The following is an 18,889-nucleotide window of genomic DNA, read 5'->3' on the forward strand; positions in this document are numbered from 1 at the left end:
CAGTGCAAAAGACCAAAATTTAACTTGACAGGATTTCAATGAAAGCAAAAGTCACAGTTGGAGGAAGTAATAGAAGCTGTCCCAAACCAAATTTCAGTTATGATGTTGAATTCATAGCGTATCAAGAATTTGAGCAAAAAAGCCATATTATTGCGCAAATTTTCTGATCTTAGCGCATATTGCAGTATCTTTGAGATTTTCAAATTGAAAATTCAAACTGTAAAAAATAAATGAGAATACGGAAAAATGATTTCATTTTTTTTTAATTTTGCATTTTATTATTTATAATTTTGTATTGAAGAAGTTTTGGATACGCGTTAATATTTTTTAAACAAATTCACGCTATTGATACTATACTGTATATTTATTTCACAAATTTTGGTTAGGTTTGTTTTGATAAGAAAATCATAATCTGATTTTTTCGTCGTTGTTTGTTAGAGAAAACTTCTATGATGAATTTCCGTATGATCTTCATCAAATAAATATTTTATACAATGTTCAAGGGTTTTATATTCAGTATCCCAGTATAGGAATTAAGCAAACTAAATAAACGCGTTTATATAACTCGAAACGTTGCTTCTACACTAAAACATATCAAAGATGTTCAATAATATTAATGATCTTGCGTTAAGATATTAATCTTTCAACCGCTAATCTTTTCGTACTTCGCCTAAAATCTCGTTTAAGGTTATTTTTTTACATAATATTTCAATTTGTAATTGGAAATTCTGACTAATAGTAATTTTATTTTTGAATAATGTAATTGACTATTTTGATGACATTTATATGTATTTTCAAGTATTTAATAAAGTAATTAATGTTGAATGGGGACAATGTTCTTCATAAGATGAATGATTCACTCAAATGAAGATTTTGCCGTCATAAAAATAATACTTTTCCAAAATTTGTACTTTATGATAAAATTTTGGAAAAGTATCATACAGTGATATCTAACAGAATCCAAAAAATGCTATTCAATTAATAAAATATTCACAATTATAGATATGTACCATTATGACGTGTATAAAACTAATGAGAAAAATGCAAAAATATAAAAAGTTACAAACAAAAAATAGGCGTAAAGAAAAACAGGACCATTGCTACAATTTACTAATAGAATGATTTTATTTTTGTCGCCTCTTTAAATGCGAGAATAAAAAAAATTGATGGCTTCAAACTTCAATGTAATGAAAACAACAGCAGATCGGGTGCAGAAAAATTACATATTAGTGCTTTGGATATCAGGAAGGGCAATCAATGTTACATTCTTCTAATAGAAAAATAATCATTGAATAGATTTTTTAAGGTCTAATATTAATTAAATATTATAATACATTTAACAACTCATAAAAAAAATAATTTTATATCATATGTAACTTAAGCTGAACACATAAACTTTGTTTTTCAAATACAGAAAATGTATTCCTGTTTGTATTCTCAAATACAATTGAGATATTTATGCATGTATCAAAGATTATATTTCATAGCAAATTTGATCACCAAATTTATCTCGAAATATTCATGCAAAACATGATTCATCACAGTCGATATATACATACATATCCCTTTGTATTATATATTCTACAGAATCTTCGTACAGAAAGTCATATTTATATCGGTATTCACAAATAACAGACTTTTAGCAACTTTGGACATTCTGTACAAAAGTAGTAATCATCAGACATGATGGAACGCAGTAAATGCAGAAAATGTACTCACCTATGTTGTGGGGGTGGCGTAGGCGTTCTTGATAGTGGAAAACTGGCTACTTCTCTTGTTACTGACAGCGACCGAATCGATCCAAATGTTTGGTCCGGCGATAAATTAGCACCAACACTTTGTACCATCCCGCTACTAAAACAAACCAATTTATCGACATCAGTTAAGTTTGTTAAACAAAATTAGTTAATAAAATCAGGAATCCTTTTGTTGCATTAATTTATATAATTAATACACCAGCAAAAACTGGGTGCATCTTAGTTAAAAGTCGTATATATTCAGATATGATATGCTTCAAATAACTCTCGTTTGGGGACCTGAAACGAAAATGCGATGATGAAGATGTACGTAAATCAAATCTATTTTATTCTAAAAAAGATACGGGCAAATTTTAAGACAAATGTATCACTGACATAAGTATATATACGCAAACTGTGAGAAGCAGAATGGAAGCAAGTAAAAAAAGCACCTGTCTTAACATCAAAATTTGTTGATATTATATCAATATGTACAATAGACGTGTATATTTGTTTAGAACTAATAACAAATGAAGAACTAAAAACAAAAAAGACTATGATTTCAAATGCAGCAAATAACACAAGGACAAAAAATACGTTAAGATTAATATTAATGTTTATGCTGCACACATCGAGGTGTTAGAATCAAACAATACTATGTCTAGTTAGCATTTTTTGATTCTGAATAATTTTCTCAATAAAACCTTTTAGGTTGAATATTATTGAAAATTATTGGGGAGAACTAGCACGTGCTGTATATAAGAATGGAAAACAGTATGATAATATTGAACAATTAAAAGAAGCTATTAAGATAGATTGGGATAATTTGCCACAAAATACAATTAAAAAGTTATACAAATCCTTACCAAAGCGGGTACTCGAAGCGGGTTAATATCATTATTAACTTTGTATTAATTGCAATGTACCTTTCTTTTTTGTGAAAATATGTATAAAGGGTATAGCCGGATAAGGTGGTCAAATGTGCCCTTGAGTCAAATGAGACACCCAATTCGTCAGTCGGTAGCATATCCAAAAAAAACATCTCACACCAAGTTTCAACTTCCTATCTCATCTGTGAAGTAGTAAAAGGAAAAAAACGAAATTCCGGTTTTTGGCCCTTTTTGCCTATTTAATTTCGTACAAAAATTCTGAAAAAATTCTATAATATGCGTTATATGATCCTCAAGTTAAACTTATTTTACGTTAATCAGTAAAATCGCAGCAATCCAATGGAACCATTTTACCGGAAAGAAAATATAAAAATAATTGAAAATGAAATTTTCTTGATTAGATAATGAGTTATTTTGTTCACAGTGTTTTTGAAGCATCGCTATTAATCATTACAGCTCGATATATTGACTCCCTCCTGTTTTTTTTATGTCTATAGAGAGTAGGCTTTGTTGAACTTAAGACACTGACGTGGTACGGCGGATTTGGGTAAAGGGTATAGCCGTATAAGGTAGTCAAATGTGCGCTTGAGTCGAATTTGAGACCCAACTCGTCAGTCGGTAGCATATCCCAAAAAAACATCTCACACCAAGTTTCAACCCCATATCTCAACCGTGGGGGTAGTAAAAGGGAAAAAACGAAATTCCGGTTTTTGGCCCTTTTTGCTTATTTAATTTCGTACAAAAATTCTGAAAAAATTATAAAACATTGAGGTCCAAATAGCGCATCTTACAGAATTTTTTCAGATTTTTTGATCGCAAACTGTACTCGTGAAAAATCAAAAACCGAAAAAAAATCCGAAAAAATGCGATTTTTTAGTGAAGATGTCGGAGCACTACTTTTATATTAATGTGGTAGTTAGGTATTAGTACAACTATTATTCTCTAATTTTTTCAGATTTTTCGGTGAGGTGCGCCGTAGTTAAAAAAATCAAAAATCGATTTTTTCGCGCGAAAAACTAACTTCTGATTATTAATTCTGATTATTAACTAACTTCTAATTAATTAAAAAAATTAACAATTTAAAGAAAAAAAAAAAAAAAACGGAAAAATATATAAGTTCAGGTGGGATCGAATCCGCGCTAAAAAAATTATGCAGCAGTTTACGAGTCAGACGCCTTAGCCGCTGCGCCACCGATGTCGTTGGAAAGCTTTCGAACATTTAAGTATATAAACAACGTACCATAAAACTAATTAATTAAGTTAATTTCATTGTTGTGATCCATAAATCAATTGTGTGAACGTGAATCCTCTTAAAATTACTTAATGCATCTTTTATGGGAAAATGACATAAAAATTCAAAGCAGAAGTTAGTTTTTCGCGCGAAAAAATCGATTTTTGATTTTTTTAACTACGGCGCACCTCACCGAAAAATCTGAAAAAATTAGAGAATAATAGTTGTACTAATACCTAACTACCACATTAATATAAAAGTAGTGCTCCGACATCTTCACTAAAAAATCGCATTTTTTCGGATTTTTTTTCGGTTTTTGATTTTTCACGAGTACAGTTTGCGATCAAAAAATCTGAAAAAATTCTGTAAGATGCGCTATTTGGACCTCAATGTTTTATAATTTTTTCAGAATTTTTGTACGAAATTAAATAAGCAAAAAGGGCCAAAAACCGGAATTTCGTTTTTTCCCTTTTACTACCCCCACGGTTGAGATATGGGGTTGAAACTTGGTGTGAGATGTTTTTTTGGGATATGCTACCGACTGACGAGTTGGGTCTCAAATTCGACTCAAGCGCACATTTGACTACCTTATACGGCTATACCCTTTAGGTATAAAAAAGGTATTAATATGTTTAAAAAGATATATATAATAACTTAGAATAAAATTTATGAAAATGTATATTTTTAAGTTAACAAATAGAACATTTGGATTATTTAATAACGGTTGAAGGTATCACTATGTGTACATGATATATGCCATAGATTTTCTGCAACCGAAGGATGTCAAAGAGTTGCAAAGTTTCGTAGATCTAACAAATTATTTCCAAAAGTTTATTAAATACAACGTGTTTTAAGCCCTAATGAAACAGAATACAGATCTTAAATTTAATGAAGAATGTATGCGTTCATTTATGATATTAAAACGGATATAAACAATTTCGCCTGTACTATGTACATACAATCTCGGAACAGAAACCGAGTTGGATACAGACTCAAACAGTCTAGGGTTTGGAGCTATTTTATTACAGCGTCAGCTTGGGACATGGTTAGTTCCAGTCGCTTATTTCAGAAATGCCACATCTTCAGAGAAAAAGAATGATTATAGTTACGAGTTGGAAACTTTAAGTATTGTCCGTTTCATAGAATGTTTTCATGTTTACTTACAAGGTATAAAGTTCCATATAGTTACAGATTGCAATGCCTTAATACTTACAATGAGCAAAATAAATAGTAATCGTTGTATAGGTTGAAGGAACCAGTTGTTACCAAATTACAAATTTGAATTAATACACCGTGAATCCAATAAAATACTACATGTAGATGTTTAAGTCGCAACATCATCACGATTACACTAGTTACCATTGATGATGAAGTAATGTTTACATAGTTCACTGAACCAAAGTTAAAAGAACTAATAGAGTTACTGAAAACTAGAAACAAAAGATAGAGACAATAATAAATAGCATGTATTAATAGAAGCACATTTATTTTGGAAATACATACAACGATAAGGATTTGTTTGTAGTCCCGAGAACATAATATTTTGGACTTGTATATTTAAGAAAAAAGCGTAATAAGTTCAAATACGACTGAAAATATAAAAAGCCCACCTCAGTGCAAAAACGGTGACCTGGTTATGATAAGAATTTTACACCTCCAACCAGGTAAAAACAAAAAATTACTCTCCACATACAAGGATCCCTATCAAATCGAATAGGTACTAAAGAAAAGTCGTTTCGTTGACACCGATATGCCTGGTTTCAATGTTGCGCAGAAACTACTCAATACAATCCTTTCCGAAGACAAAATTAAGTCACGGATTAAAGTAATAGATAAATAAGAAAGAGAAAATAATATTTTTACTTCAGTTTTGTATATACATACTATATTATTATACATTTTATATACGAGGTGCGACACAAAAAAAAACGAGACTAGGTGTGTAGTTTGAAAAAATAATGGAGTTGACAAAAATTGTTTTGGTGGCATCATCCCACACACATCCTCTATCCATGCTGCCGATTTCGATTTAATCCATCATGCCATTTGGGAGTATTACATCATTGAGTAAACACGTGCAACTGCATTCTGTCGGAAAAATGAGTAATGTAAAAACTGAACAACGAATAAACATCAAGTTTCTTGTCAAATTTGTTGAAATCTGTTGTAACATGTGATGAGACATGGATTTTTACCTATGACCCCGAAAATAAGTGCCAGTCGATACAGTGGAAGTCTCCAGGATTCCCAAAACCCAAAAATGCATGTATATCAAAATCAAAATTCGACATTAATGGAATTGCAATGATTGAATGATTTTCCAGTGGTCAGACTGTTGACTAACACTATTACATTGAAGTACTAAAAGGACTTCGTGAAAAAATGAGGAAAAAAAGGCCGCAGTTGTGGAGCAATGGATGGCTGTTGCACCAGGATAATGCACTCGCTCACACGGCATTGTCTGTTAAACAGTGATAAAGAATCGATGGCATACGTCACTATCGGTGTGCGATGTGAAGTTCGACGCGGGGGTTTCATTTGTTTTGCGTATTAGACGATGCCCTTCAGGCAGTCGTAATCGCCCATGCAACGGATACGCAATGTGTGCGAATCACGCGCTTGTAATATGTACCAAATACTTTATTAATTACCGCAATAACCCAACAGGTTATGGGCCCAGGGCACGAGTGTATTAATGGTGCAATAAAATAAGTGAAAAAATAAAAAGTGAAAATGGCTGCAGGTAACGCGTTCGGAAACATAGAAAAGCTGAACGAAAATAATTACGAGCCATGGAAGTTACAGATGAAAAGTATTCTGGTATATAACGATCTGTGGCAATACGTGGATGGTAGCCTGAAGAAACCAGAAGGGGATGCAAGTGAGTGGATTAGAAAAGACTCGAAAGCATTAGCGCTTATAAATTTAAGTATAACGCACGGCCAGCTAAACCACGTGAAAAAGGCTCAAACTTCGAGCGAGGCATGACGTAGCTTAGTGAACATATTTGAATCGCGAGTATATGTTCGCGAATAATAGTAATAATATAAGCTTAAGTAAGTGGCATCAGAGATTCGGACACCTCAATGTCGGTGATTTAAAAGGAATGAAAGAGAAAGACATTGTGAGTGGAATGGATCTCGAATCGAGTGTGAAGGAATTAAACTGTAGTGTGTGCGCGAAATGCAAAATACACGTGCAACCGTTTAAAAAATCAAATAATCGAGCGAAAGAAATATTAGGCTTAGTACATTCGGACATATGCGGTCCGATGAGTGTTGAATTAATCGGCGGCGCTAGATACTTCGCGACGTTCATAGACGATTGTACGAGATACATGGAAGTCGTCATGCTCCGAAACCGATCAGATATACTAAATGCGTTTAAGAATTACAAAAGTAAGGTCGAAAATCAAACGGGTCATAAAATAAAAATATTGCGTACAGATAATGGGCGTGAATATGTATCGAAAGAATTTAATAGTTTTCTTGAAAAGGAGGGGATTTCGCGTCAGCTGAGCGTAGAATACACGCCGCAGCAAAACGGAGTTGCGGAGCGCGCGAACCGAACCCTCGTTGAGATGGCCCGATGCATGAGGGTACAAGCTAACTTACCGGATTCGTTATGGGGCGAGATGATTAATACAGCAGCTTATCTGCGAAATAGATGCGCGACGAAATCACTAGCAGAAATGACACCATACGAGGCGTGGTCAGGTCGCAAGCCTTATGTAGGATTCTTTAGGACCGTTGGCAGCGAGGTAATCGCATTAAATAAAAGTAAAAATCGCGGAAAATTTCAGCCGAAAGGCGACGAGTATGTAATGGCAGGGTACTCCGATGAGTCAAAAGCCTACCGTCTTTGGAAGCCAGGTACGAAAACGGTAATTAGAGCACGCGATGTAAAATTCTTTGAAAATATTACGCGTAACGAAATATCAACAAAAGACGTCGAGGTAGGTATAGCTCCTCTAGATGAAGAATGCGAGAAACAACCCGAAGCCAGTGAAGATTCTGATAATCAATCAGAAGAAGAGGATGATGTCGAGCCGACGGATGTTAACGGACAACAAAATTCTAGAAGAGGACCTGGTCGTCCGCAAAAATTAAAAACAGGAAAAGCTGGAAGACCGAGAAAAATTTATAATATTCGAAAAGATGAATTATCAGACCCTGTAACACTAAATGAAATAGAAGATAGGTACGACAGTACCGATTGACTATTGGCTATGGAAAAAGAATACAAAACTTTAGAAGAAAATAAGACATGGATTTTAGTACCAAGACCTGCAAATAAGAAAATATTAACCAATAGATGGGTGTTCAAAACAAAGATCGATCAAAATGGAAAGGTAGAAAAATATAAAGCGAGGCTGGTTGCCAGAGGGCATACTCAGCGACAAGGAATCGATTATGAGGAGGTTTTTGCACCTGTCGCAAGATATGAAATAATTCGTACTGTATTATCGGCGGCCGTAATGGAGAAAATGCACGTACATCAGATGGACGTGATTTCGGCGTACGTTCAAGGAGAGTTGCACGATGAAATTTATATGGAGCAACCGAAGATGTTAAATCAAAAACAAGATGAAAGTAAAGTATGCAAGTTATTAAAACCGCTGTACGGATTAAAACAGTCAGGTCGGGAATGGTACAGGAAAATTAATGAATATATTAAAATTATTGGAGGGAAACGAACAACTGGCGATCCATGTGTCTATGTATTTAACGAAGGCGAAAAACAAGTAATTTTGGTTATTTATGTTGACGATTTGATATTAGCTTCAAAAGATATGAAAGCACTTACGGAAATAAAATTAAAGTTAAAACGAAAATTCAAAATGGTAGATTTAGGTAAAATTAGCAATATTTTAGGAATCAATGTCCAACGCGAGGGATCAACCGGTAGTATATTTTTATCACAGAAAAGATATACAGAAGAATTGATAAGAAAATTTGGAATGGAAAATGCGAAACCCGTATCAACTCCGATTGAAGCAAGTTTGAAAATTACGAAGGAAATGGGTCCGAAAAATGAAGAGGAAAGGAAAGAAATGAGACTAAAGCCATATAGGGAATTAATTGGTGGATTAATTTACCTGGGAAACGCTACAAGACCAGATATTGCGTTTGCGGCAAGTACGTTGAACCGATTTTGCTCAGACCCCGGCAAAGCGCACTGGACAATAGCGAAACGGGTGCTTCGTTATTTAAAGAATACATCAAATTATGGAATTACGTATAGAAGAACGAACGAACAGCTGAGAGCCTACACGGATTCAGACTGGGCTGGTGACATTGACGATAGAAGGTCATGTATAGGAAATGTCATAACATTATCAGGAGGTCCAATCAGCTGGAAATCGAAGAAGCAGGTTTCGGTAGCGTTATCAACGATGGAAGCGGAATATATGGCATTAGCTGAAGTATCGCGAGAAATAGTGTATATTAAAAGACTTTTATTACATATGGGTTTTGTAAAATGTGTTAGTGCTCCGATCAAAGTACTGTGCGATAATCAGAGCGCAATAAAATTAGCTAAGGACCCCGTATATCATAAACGTAGCAAACATATAGACATACAATACCATTTTACGCGAGAGTTAGTTGAAAGAAAAGAAATTGAAATTGAGTATTTAGAAACGAATTCGATGATAGCCGATATATTAACTAAATCATTAACTAAAGATAAGCATGATAGATGTGTAAGAATGTTAGATATGAATTAACCGTTGAATTTAATTATAGCTGTGTTTTTATTCTGCGTAAAATAGGGATTAGACCGTATACATCGATAGGAGGGGTGATAAAGAATCGATGGCATACGTCACTATCGGTGTGCGATGTGAAGTTCGACGCGGGGGTTTCATTTGTTTTGCGTATTAGACGATGCCCTTCAGGCAGTCGTAATCGCCCATGCAACGGATACGCAATGTGTGCGAATCACGCGCTTGTAATATGTACCAAATACTTTATTAATTACCGCAATAACCCAACAAACAGTTTTTGACCAGCAAAAATATTACTGTTATGAGGCATCCTCCTTATTCACCTGATTTGGGTCCATGCGACATTGTTTCATTTCCTAAAGTTAAATCTTGCTTAAAGGGAACCTATTTCACCTCAGTTGAAGAGGTTCAGGCAGAAATGGAGAATCTTCTGAAGGGACTTCCAAAAACCTCGTTCCAGAAGTGTTACCTGCAATGGCAACACCGAATGCAGAAGTGTGTGAATGCTCAAGAAGACTAGTTTCAAGATGATAATCTCACGGAGAACTGATTCTGAAGATACAACGATTTATTGGACTAGTCTCGTCTTTTTTTGCCACACCTCGTATATTTCTATGCGTTATCTACACTAGTATTAGATATTGCAGTTTTCATTTTTGGTTTTCATATCTCTATGTATGTTTCATTTACCTTAACATTAAGTGTCAATGTTGAGCAGAATTACATTTTAGTTCTTTTCTATATCGATTTATGTTTTCCTTTAAACATATTATACACAAATTTAAGTTTAAATTTAAGTTTAAATTTGTTACTGCGTAACAAATATTGTACAAATTTATAATTCGTTTAGGTGACCCGTAACCTCCCAAGGCAACAAAAATTAACTATCCAGGTAGGGCAATGTTGAAAAACATATTTCGAGGAAACATCCTAAGATCATAAAGCCAAAAAGTTCAGTAATATATATAATTACCCTTATAGATGCCATAAAAAAGGTCACCGGTTTTACACACTTGGAAAAGTCCAAAAAATTTACAATCTTAACCGCCCTAAACATCGAAGCTCCAGAGAACCTACCTGAGTCTAACGGTAGTCCCCGCCAAGTGTATGCGATTTCCCAAAAATAGAGAAAATTTCAAATACCTAATCAGAAGCGTTGTTAGAAGAAGCCCTCACTATAAGAAAAAGTTAGCGTCGATAGAAAATTTTTCGAGAACAGGCAGATTAAAACATACTAGCATACGAACAACATTAAAATCATACTCTACGTGCCGTCCGATAGAATTTACAAACTTGTACCTTAAAATTTTTTGTAGTTGTGTTATTAAATATAATAAGTGTTACATTGAACTTTAACATATTATTCACTATCCATTATTTTCAAATATTCATTCGCCGTTAAGTCTGCGTGTGAAGTGAGCATTCACGAAAGTATCTTTCAATATAAAAAATTGACTATTTTGCTCACGAATTAACAAAATTTGTGTATAATTGTCTACAAATTTAAATTTGTAGACGCGTTTGTATTTTAAGTATGTATTTATTGTATCTTAACTTTGGATTATAAGTTTGTAACATTTTGTCTTAATACCGGCATTGCAGGCCAAATGCAGGATTGCTAAGTTTGTAGGCACAAAATTAGTGACAAGTTGTCGTCTCCCTTTACCCTCTGAAGTACAGACGCGAATTCTGGAGATTGAAAAGGATAGTTGGTTTAGAATTCGTATGCAGAACGGCGACCGACTGCCACTGCATGTGTGATTTCTCTTGGGGATGAAGGACTGTTCGCGTAACCAAGATATTCGATATTAATTTGTAAGATCGCGTTGAACGAAGGACTCCGTTTTCTTTTACAGATATTAAAGAAATGTAAATATCAGTTCATTAACCAGATAATAAAGTACTCAAGCATAAATTATCAATACGTGTAAAAGATATTACACGGCACGTAGCTTAAACCGTTATTACGTATTGCGTTTAGACGCGCTTTTTCTCGCTTTTACAAACATTTTCAGAAAATTTGTTTTTCATAGTTGCATGTACATATGAATCACATGTGGTGGTTAAACTAAATTGACAATTCAAATCACTGAAATAAATTTTAGCATTTTGACATCCTGGATTTATTTATAGTTATACTATTAATATTAAACTGTGGCGGTTTCACTCCCACGCTCATCGCCACAAGAAGGCGCATAGAATCGAGACCTAGACTTTCTCACTAGTACTCAAAGTGCCTTCCTATTCATATATATAGTTCTTGTCCATCCCTTCCTTACATCCCCGCGTCTAAGGCAAAGGCCTGCTAGAACGCCTTACTGATGAGTCCACTAGCAGGTCCCGGATGAAACGTTCTCCCTCTCTTTTACTTTTCCTAGCCTCCCTACTAGCTACATGAACCGCCAAAAAACTAATCACTTGTTAACCCTTTCGCTTCGAACGACGGATATATCCGTCATCCACATGAAAACTTGCGGAGCCGAACGCCGGATATATCCGACATTCATATGATCGCCCTCTACTCTATATTATATATTATTTCTTCACTTTTTTCAATTATTCATGAGACTTTTTTACCCGTTAAATAAGGTTATATCTTGCGTAGATATTATAAATATATTGTTTTAAAGAAAAATCTCTTTTCTTCCAAAATACACTATCCACGCGCAATGTCCACACTTTCGGCGGAAGGTCCTGTTCAGGAGTAGCGCTACGGCGGACTGAACCGCCGTAGCGAAAGGGTTAAGGCGTATAATATCTTTGTAAGTTACTATAGTTAATTTCAGTAAATTATATAAAGTTTGTAGGTTATGGAAAAAGCGGTTAGGGATGAAAATAATATATTAATATGGGGTAAAAAGAAACTGTAAAAACTGTATTCTGTATACATGTTAAAAATATAAGTGGGAATAGATAAATAAATTCCGTGTAAACGATATTTAAAAAATGCTAAAAGTTAGTTATATGTACTTTTTATTTTTCGTTATTTAAATTGTGCGGATATATTTTTTTATAGTTACTTAAAATATTCTTTGTATTGTTTCTTATAATAAAAATCTTATTCTACATTAGAGAAATTATTTTCACTTCATTATCTACAAAATGATTGATGTTATTCTCATTCTAACCCATCAGAACGAGCATAACAATAACAGTAATTGTACAAAATGTTATATGGAATTTTAAAATCAAGTATATTGCAGCGATAAAAATACATATTTCACTAGTAATCGTTACAGTGCCTTTTTTTTTAAAACTCCTCAATAACTTACATCCTAACATTGATAAACCAATAAATATACTTTCTTTCTGTATAGTCCTGATTTCTATACTTTTAAAAGATGATAGCCGAATAAGCTAAATGTAAAAAGATGTTATTTTTGTCCCTGTTCTCTTCTACGTGCTTTTCATACCACGATATTTTGTTGCTAGATGTCAATGTTGCTTGAACAGTGCTGCAATCCACTGCTGCTCATTGCTACTCAAGAGACTACGAAATCCAGCCAGCCGGGATGTGTACACCAAATCTTAACAGCTTGATATTGCTCTGTGTCAGTGGTAGTTACCGCAGCGGAAACCAATGCATTGTACATGTTACGAGTAAAGTCCGCAGGATGTACAGATTCGGCACTGTCCGAGCAATGACAGCACTGCATACCACCACTTGGCAAAGTTTGCAGAAAGGGTTGACTAGGAAACATGACCCGCTCTAACCCCTTAACTGCGGAGTTTAGTTTCAGAAAGCCCTCGCGATGTGCGGAATTAAAATCCAGCAAAGATGTGTATACACACGTTCACCACAGGACAAGTGATAGTACAAATTATACGAAACAAGTTCAGCAAAACAAAGAACATACAAAATTAACAATATATTATCGAAAAGCATATTATTATTAAAGCTTAAAAATTGTCAAAAAATAATAAAATTTATAAACAAGAAAAATTAAAGAGAAATAGTCATTTTAAGAAATTCAATTGATTTCAGTGTGGCATTTTTTAAAAGTATGGTTTTCCTGGAAATACTCAATTTACAATAAAATACACAAAACAACTTAGAAAATACTAGATGCAATAAGACAAATAATCAACGTAGTTTGTGAAGAGTAATTGTTAGAATATAGAAATCTACATTTATAATCTTCTTTTTAAAAATAGCATACATGTACGGAGAGCACTATTATTATTACAAAAGTCTGCCTAAATGTATCATTAAATATAATTAACAAACTATAGAACATTTTATAGTATTTGAAGCGTATGAAATTATTTACCTTCCGTTGTGTGGTGCAACAACAATACATTGCAGGGAAAGTATCCAATACACCAAAAGGAATAACCAATCTTCTTTTCTCATAAATTATGTGTAAAATCCATTGCAGTTTTTTTAGTAATATAAAGGTAACATAACACCGCTAATACTTTTATTTCATCTTATTAAAATTTCCAGTTTTTTATAGCCAATGGTAATTTTTTATTTTAAAAATCCTTTATTTTAAATGTTTCGAATGACGTGTATATACAGGAAGTTTAACAAATGTAGATACAAATGAGATAGCAAATATTATACGAAGATCAAGAATCAGCATTAACTAATGTAGCTAAACTCAGAATAAGCATTTTATTTTGCTTTAAAATTTTACAATATCATCGTGGACTTGACGATATCTGCTAGTCTTGAATTGGAAGAGTTATTTTTTAAATAAAAATGAAATCCATATAGAGTACAAGACAAGTGGTTCCTAATCTAATTTTGAACGTCTAGGGAAAAATATTCTGAAGTCAGTATGTAATAAAGTAATAATGCAAAGCATGTGTAAAAATAATGTGGTCCCAACAAAGACTGCAACGCATCAATTAGTACTGTCTAAAACAACTCAGGAAATATTTTTAATATAATAACGTTATTCTTACATGTAAATTATACATTATATTCAAGTAATGCATTAGCAAGTATTTAATAACCTCTTAATTGTCATCTTCTGTCTCACAGACATACACGAATTATTGACATAATTATTTGTTAAATTGTAGGTTCTTTTTATTACTACGTGTTGCTAAGTATTTATAACTTGCATGCACAAATTTTTTAAATTATGCTCATAATCATATTAAAGAATTGAGATTGTTAACAGATAATTTAATCGATAAGCATGCACTTGTAGCACGCAAATATTTCAAAGTATTATTTCGAGTTTAAATACTTATGAAATAAAGTCTGTTACAAACGAACTCCACCAAGTATACTAATCCAGTTTTGATTAATCAAGAAATCTATTTTTTAATGCCAAAAAGAATAAAGGCAGGTATATCTTGAAAACAACCAATTTCAATTAATTCACTGAAGCGAACGCACAATAGCTCAAAGTCACAAACACGCGGTAAAAAGTACGGAAAGTACCATTGTATCGTCGAAATCTTTCCAACATGGAGAAATTTCGTGTTTCAAAAGAATGGATAAATTGATTGAGGAGGAGGGTAAATAAAAATTGTTTAGACATAATTGAACCTGAAAAATCATGATAATTTATTGGCTCGAATGACTCGAATTAGGGGAAAAAGCCTTGCGGCATAAAAAACCCCTTGCAAAATATGTATTTATCAATGATTGTACGGTGAAAGTGTGAATGAGTATGTATAAATTGTGTATATTGTTGAGTTTGATTATTGTTTGATTTGAGGAGAACAGGGTCTCGCTCAATGTTGTTTGATTTGATTTGAGGAGAACAGGGTCACGCTCAATGTTGTTTGATTCGTGTTATAATCCACGTTGCGTAAGATTATTCACGATGATCTATTCGAGGAGTGTAGGTCTCACTCGAATAGTGTTGCAATGTATGATCTTTACCACCCTACATATGGCCTGTTCGAGGAGTGTAGGACTCACCCGAACAGTATGTAATGTATGATTTAACCACCCTATCGTGGCCTGTTCGAGGAGTGTAGGGTCTCACCCGAACAGTGTGTATGTATGATTTCTACCACCCTACAATAGCCTATTCGAGGAGTGTAGAGTCTCACTCGAACAGTGGGTAATGTATGATTTGTACCACCCTACAATGGCCTATTCGAGGAGTACAGGGTCCCGCTTAAATAGTGTTATGATTGATTTTCAAACCACCCTGCAATGGTTATGCTATGTTACGTTACGCGGAGCTTTCTCACTCTCGATCCGACTTTTTGACTCTCGATCCGACTCGCACAAGATTCAACGTTTGACTGTCTGTGTTTTTGTAGAAAATCGCCTGAACACCCTTGCGTCTCCGAAGGTGACAGTTAAGAAACCCTATATGCTTTCATTTGTTAAAACTGTTCACAAAAGAGATGTATAGATGTTAGCTGATTTATGGCAAGCACATGTTTACGGTAAGACTGGTTCGGACAGGATTTGATAGACAAAAGGGTCCTCGGTGACCTGTATTTCGAGGTATAAACCACTCACGGTGGTCTACGTGCCGAACCACTTGAACCCTGCAATAAATTCCTTAGTCGCGACAAAAGTTTCGGTTCGCGACCGAACAACCATGCAGATAGTTTAACTGAGTTTATATGAATAGAGATAATTAGATTACATGAGGAAAATATAATAATTATCAAGATATAATGTTCATTATCGTTCAGAAGTATCACTGAAATCGATTTGGTACGTCATTTTTACTTCGTAGCTGATCAAACACTTATCACATTTGCACAATAACTTCTACAAACTTAATATAGATTACAGTCTCAGCTACAGTACACACAAACGGTCTGGCAAAGTTGGCATAGGTGTGCTATGTCTTGAATTTTCATGGCTTTTCAGAATAAACTCACCAATATACAGGGTGTTCAGCGATTTACTAGCCAGCGTTTTTCTCGTAAATGACTGGTACTAGAAAAAAATGAAAGAGGAAAAAGTGATAGTGTTTTTTATAATCAACGTAATGAAGTATGTATTTTTTTCGTGTTTATACTATTTTTTAAGATATGAAGGTAACCTTCAGTTTTTTTAATGGAATGGTATATATTTTTTTATATCATATGAAAGAGCGCATCGAAACGAATTCAACGATGTATTATATCATGACCTTGAAATCCATTTTGAGTCAAAAGCAAACGAAATATTTCAAATATTTCGTATTACTGTACTTACCGGTATTTCTTACTGATATGTTTACATTTCGTGTTCAATGTGGTTTCCATTATTATAACACTATTATCATGACCTAATCATAACATAAAACCACCAAAAGTGCTTTCTAGCTAATGGAAACCACATTGAACACGAAATGTAAACATATCAGTAAGAAATACCGGCAAGTGTAGTAATACGAAATATTTGAAATATTTCGTTTGCTTTTGACTCAGAATGGATTTCAAGGTCATGATATAATACATCGTTGAATTCGTTTCGATACGCTCTTTCATATGATATAAAAAAATATATACTATTCCATTTAAAAAACTGAAGGTTACCTTCATATCTTAAAAAATAGTATAAACACGAAAAAAATACATACTTCATTATGTTGATTATAAAAAACACTGTCACTTTTTCCTCTTTCATTTTTTTCTAGTACCAGTCATTTACGAGAAAAACGCTGGCTAGTAAATCGCTGAACACCCTGTATAACATATTAAGGAAAAGTTGCATTCTAATAAGTTTTCAAAAAAATGTTATTAACCTCAATGTAATAACTGTAATTATCAGAACAGTGTTCTAATTTACTAATTTTTAATATTAGAATCTTTACCTTTCCTGTTTTCATCTGTACAACTTAAATCTTCTGATAAACTATGATTTTGGTTGCTTAAGCTTCATGGAGTTCTTAATGCTTCCCATCACGCTCGAAGAGAAGGATTCAAATTTTCCTCAATACAATTTTGTAGGATAGGAGGGTAAGGAGAAACAACACACGGGTACGTTTTAATAAAAAAAAGAGATTAACAATATATATTTAAGAATACACACAAAGACACACACAACACTTCGGACGGCACTGCTTTCCGTCGAAGCTACTCGCAAGAACGCAAAATCACGATTGATCCGCAAGTCTTTTGCACGCGCCAAACGCCGTTAAACAAAAGACGATCGTTGATGGAAAAGACCCATACCAACGGTCACCTCATGGAAATAAACCTACAATTTCAAAAATTATTGTTGGAGTACGACCTAATTTATGGCAGAGACTAAAGGTTTCAAGGGGTGACGAAAAGTAGTTTTCTTGGGACTCTTAGTTTCGCCTTGGTTCCAACTTTCGCCCACTCTGGCTTTCGTCTTCCCCTTCCACAGGGAAGCGCGCTAAGGGCGCACTAGAAAGGAAGGTTACGAGAAAGCGAATATTTTCCAATCAGTCAGTTCAGCAAAAATCATCGACCAGATTAGTTGGTCAAAAATCAGTCAGTCAACCGGATCAGTCAGTTAGAATTACTCAGGCTACACATACAGATTGTAATTAATACTTCACATACACACAGCTACACACGTATACACGGCACCACACACTAAATACTAATAAATCGTTATCTAAGAATTAGCTTGGATATCATTTGTTCCCAATTTAGTCATTGGGTGGTCCTTCGAGCTTTAGACGGCACTACTGTGCATATAATTTTTAGGAGTGATTAGCCCACTCCTTTCCAATTATTTTATACAAAATGTCCCATGAAAATAGGACAAGCTGTACCTCATGAACAGTTGGAAACGGAATAAAGTATTATAGATTAAAGTTAAATAATATTAGTAAGCGTGTAATATGTACAATATATAATTTTGTGCGCTTTCGTGCATTTGTGTCACACACAAATACACACAAAAAAAATTTCTTGTTAATGCAAAATCTGTCCAGCAACCTCTCCGAGGTGCATATCGGGTAATGTTAATGCCGGCAGTATATGCAATAAATGCAAGGGTTTCTATAAAGTTTTGTATATTTGCGGAACAAAATGGTGGCGGTTTTTCACATACTGGAAATTAAAGATGAAGGTTTGGACTTTATGCTGCTGTAAACAGTATCACCAAAAAAAAATGTGGCAAGTCCATGCATTTCGTTAAACTTTGTAATTTTCAATATTGCAAACATGTCCTCACATTTACGGTGTTATTGTGGTAGGGATGCATCAATTCTATAATCAAACTACAGCGTCTTAAAGTAGAGATCTCAAGCTTTAATTTAAAAAAAAAGAGTATAAATTTGCAATGAGTTTTCACGGAGTTATCATCAGTCAAATTTGGCCAATTTTTGCCTAAAATCTTTCTATGCCATATTTCTTTTGAGCAGTGTATTTCAATAAAACTTACGCAGGATATCGATCGGTGCACAAAAAC

The 18,889-nt window shown here is 33.9% G+C and overlaps 1 protein-coding gene across 7 annotated transcripts in view; it reads right to left on the reverse strand.

The window, feature by feature from the left end:
* The window catches only part of LOC100882678 (uncharacterized), a 490,348-nt gene that overhangs the window by 12,398 nt on the left and 459,061 nt on the right, over window positions 1-18,889 (reverse strand). For all 7 annotated transcript variants that reach the window (XM_076534887.1, XM_076534889.1, XM_076534885.1 and 4 more), the window contains one exon: window positions 1,720-1,854. In XM_076534887.1, the coding sequence (XP_076391002.1) occupies window positions 1,720-1,854 (135 nt within the window). The remainder of the gene's footprint in view (window positions 1-1,719; window positions 1,855-18,889) is intronic.

The sequence above is a fragment of the Megachile rotundata genome, chromosome 8 (assembly GCF_050947335.1).
Source record: "Megachile rotundata isolate GNS110a chromosome 8, iyMegRotu1, whole genome shotgun sequence".
NCBI classification, from domain to species: Eukaryota; Metazoa; Arthropoda; class Insecta; order Hymenoptera; family Megachilidae; genus Megachile; species Megachile rotundata.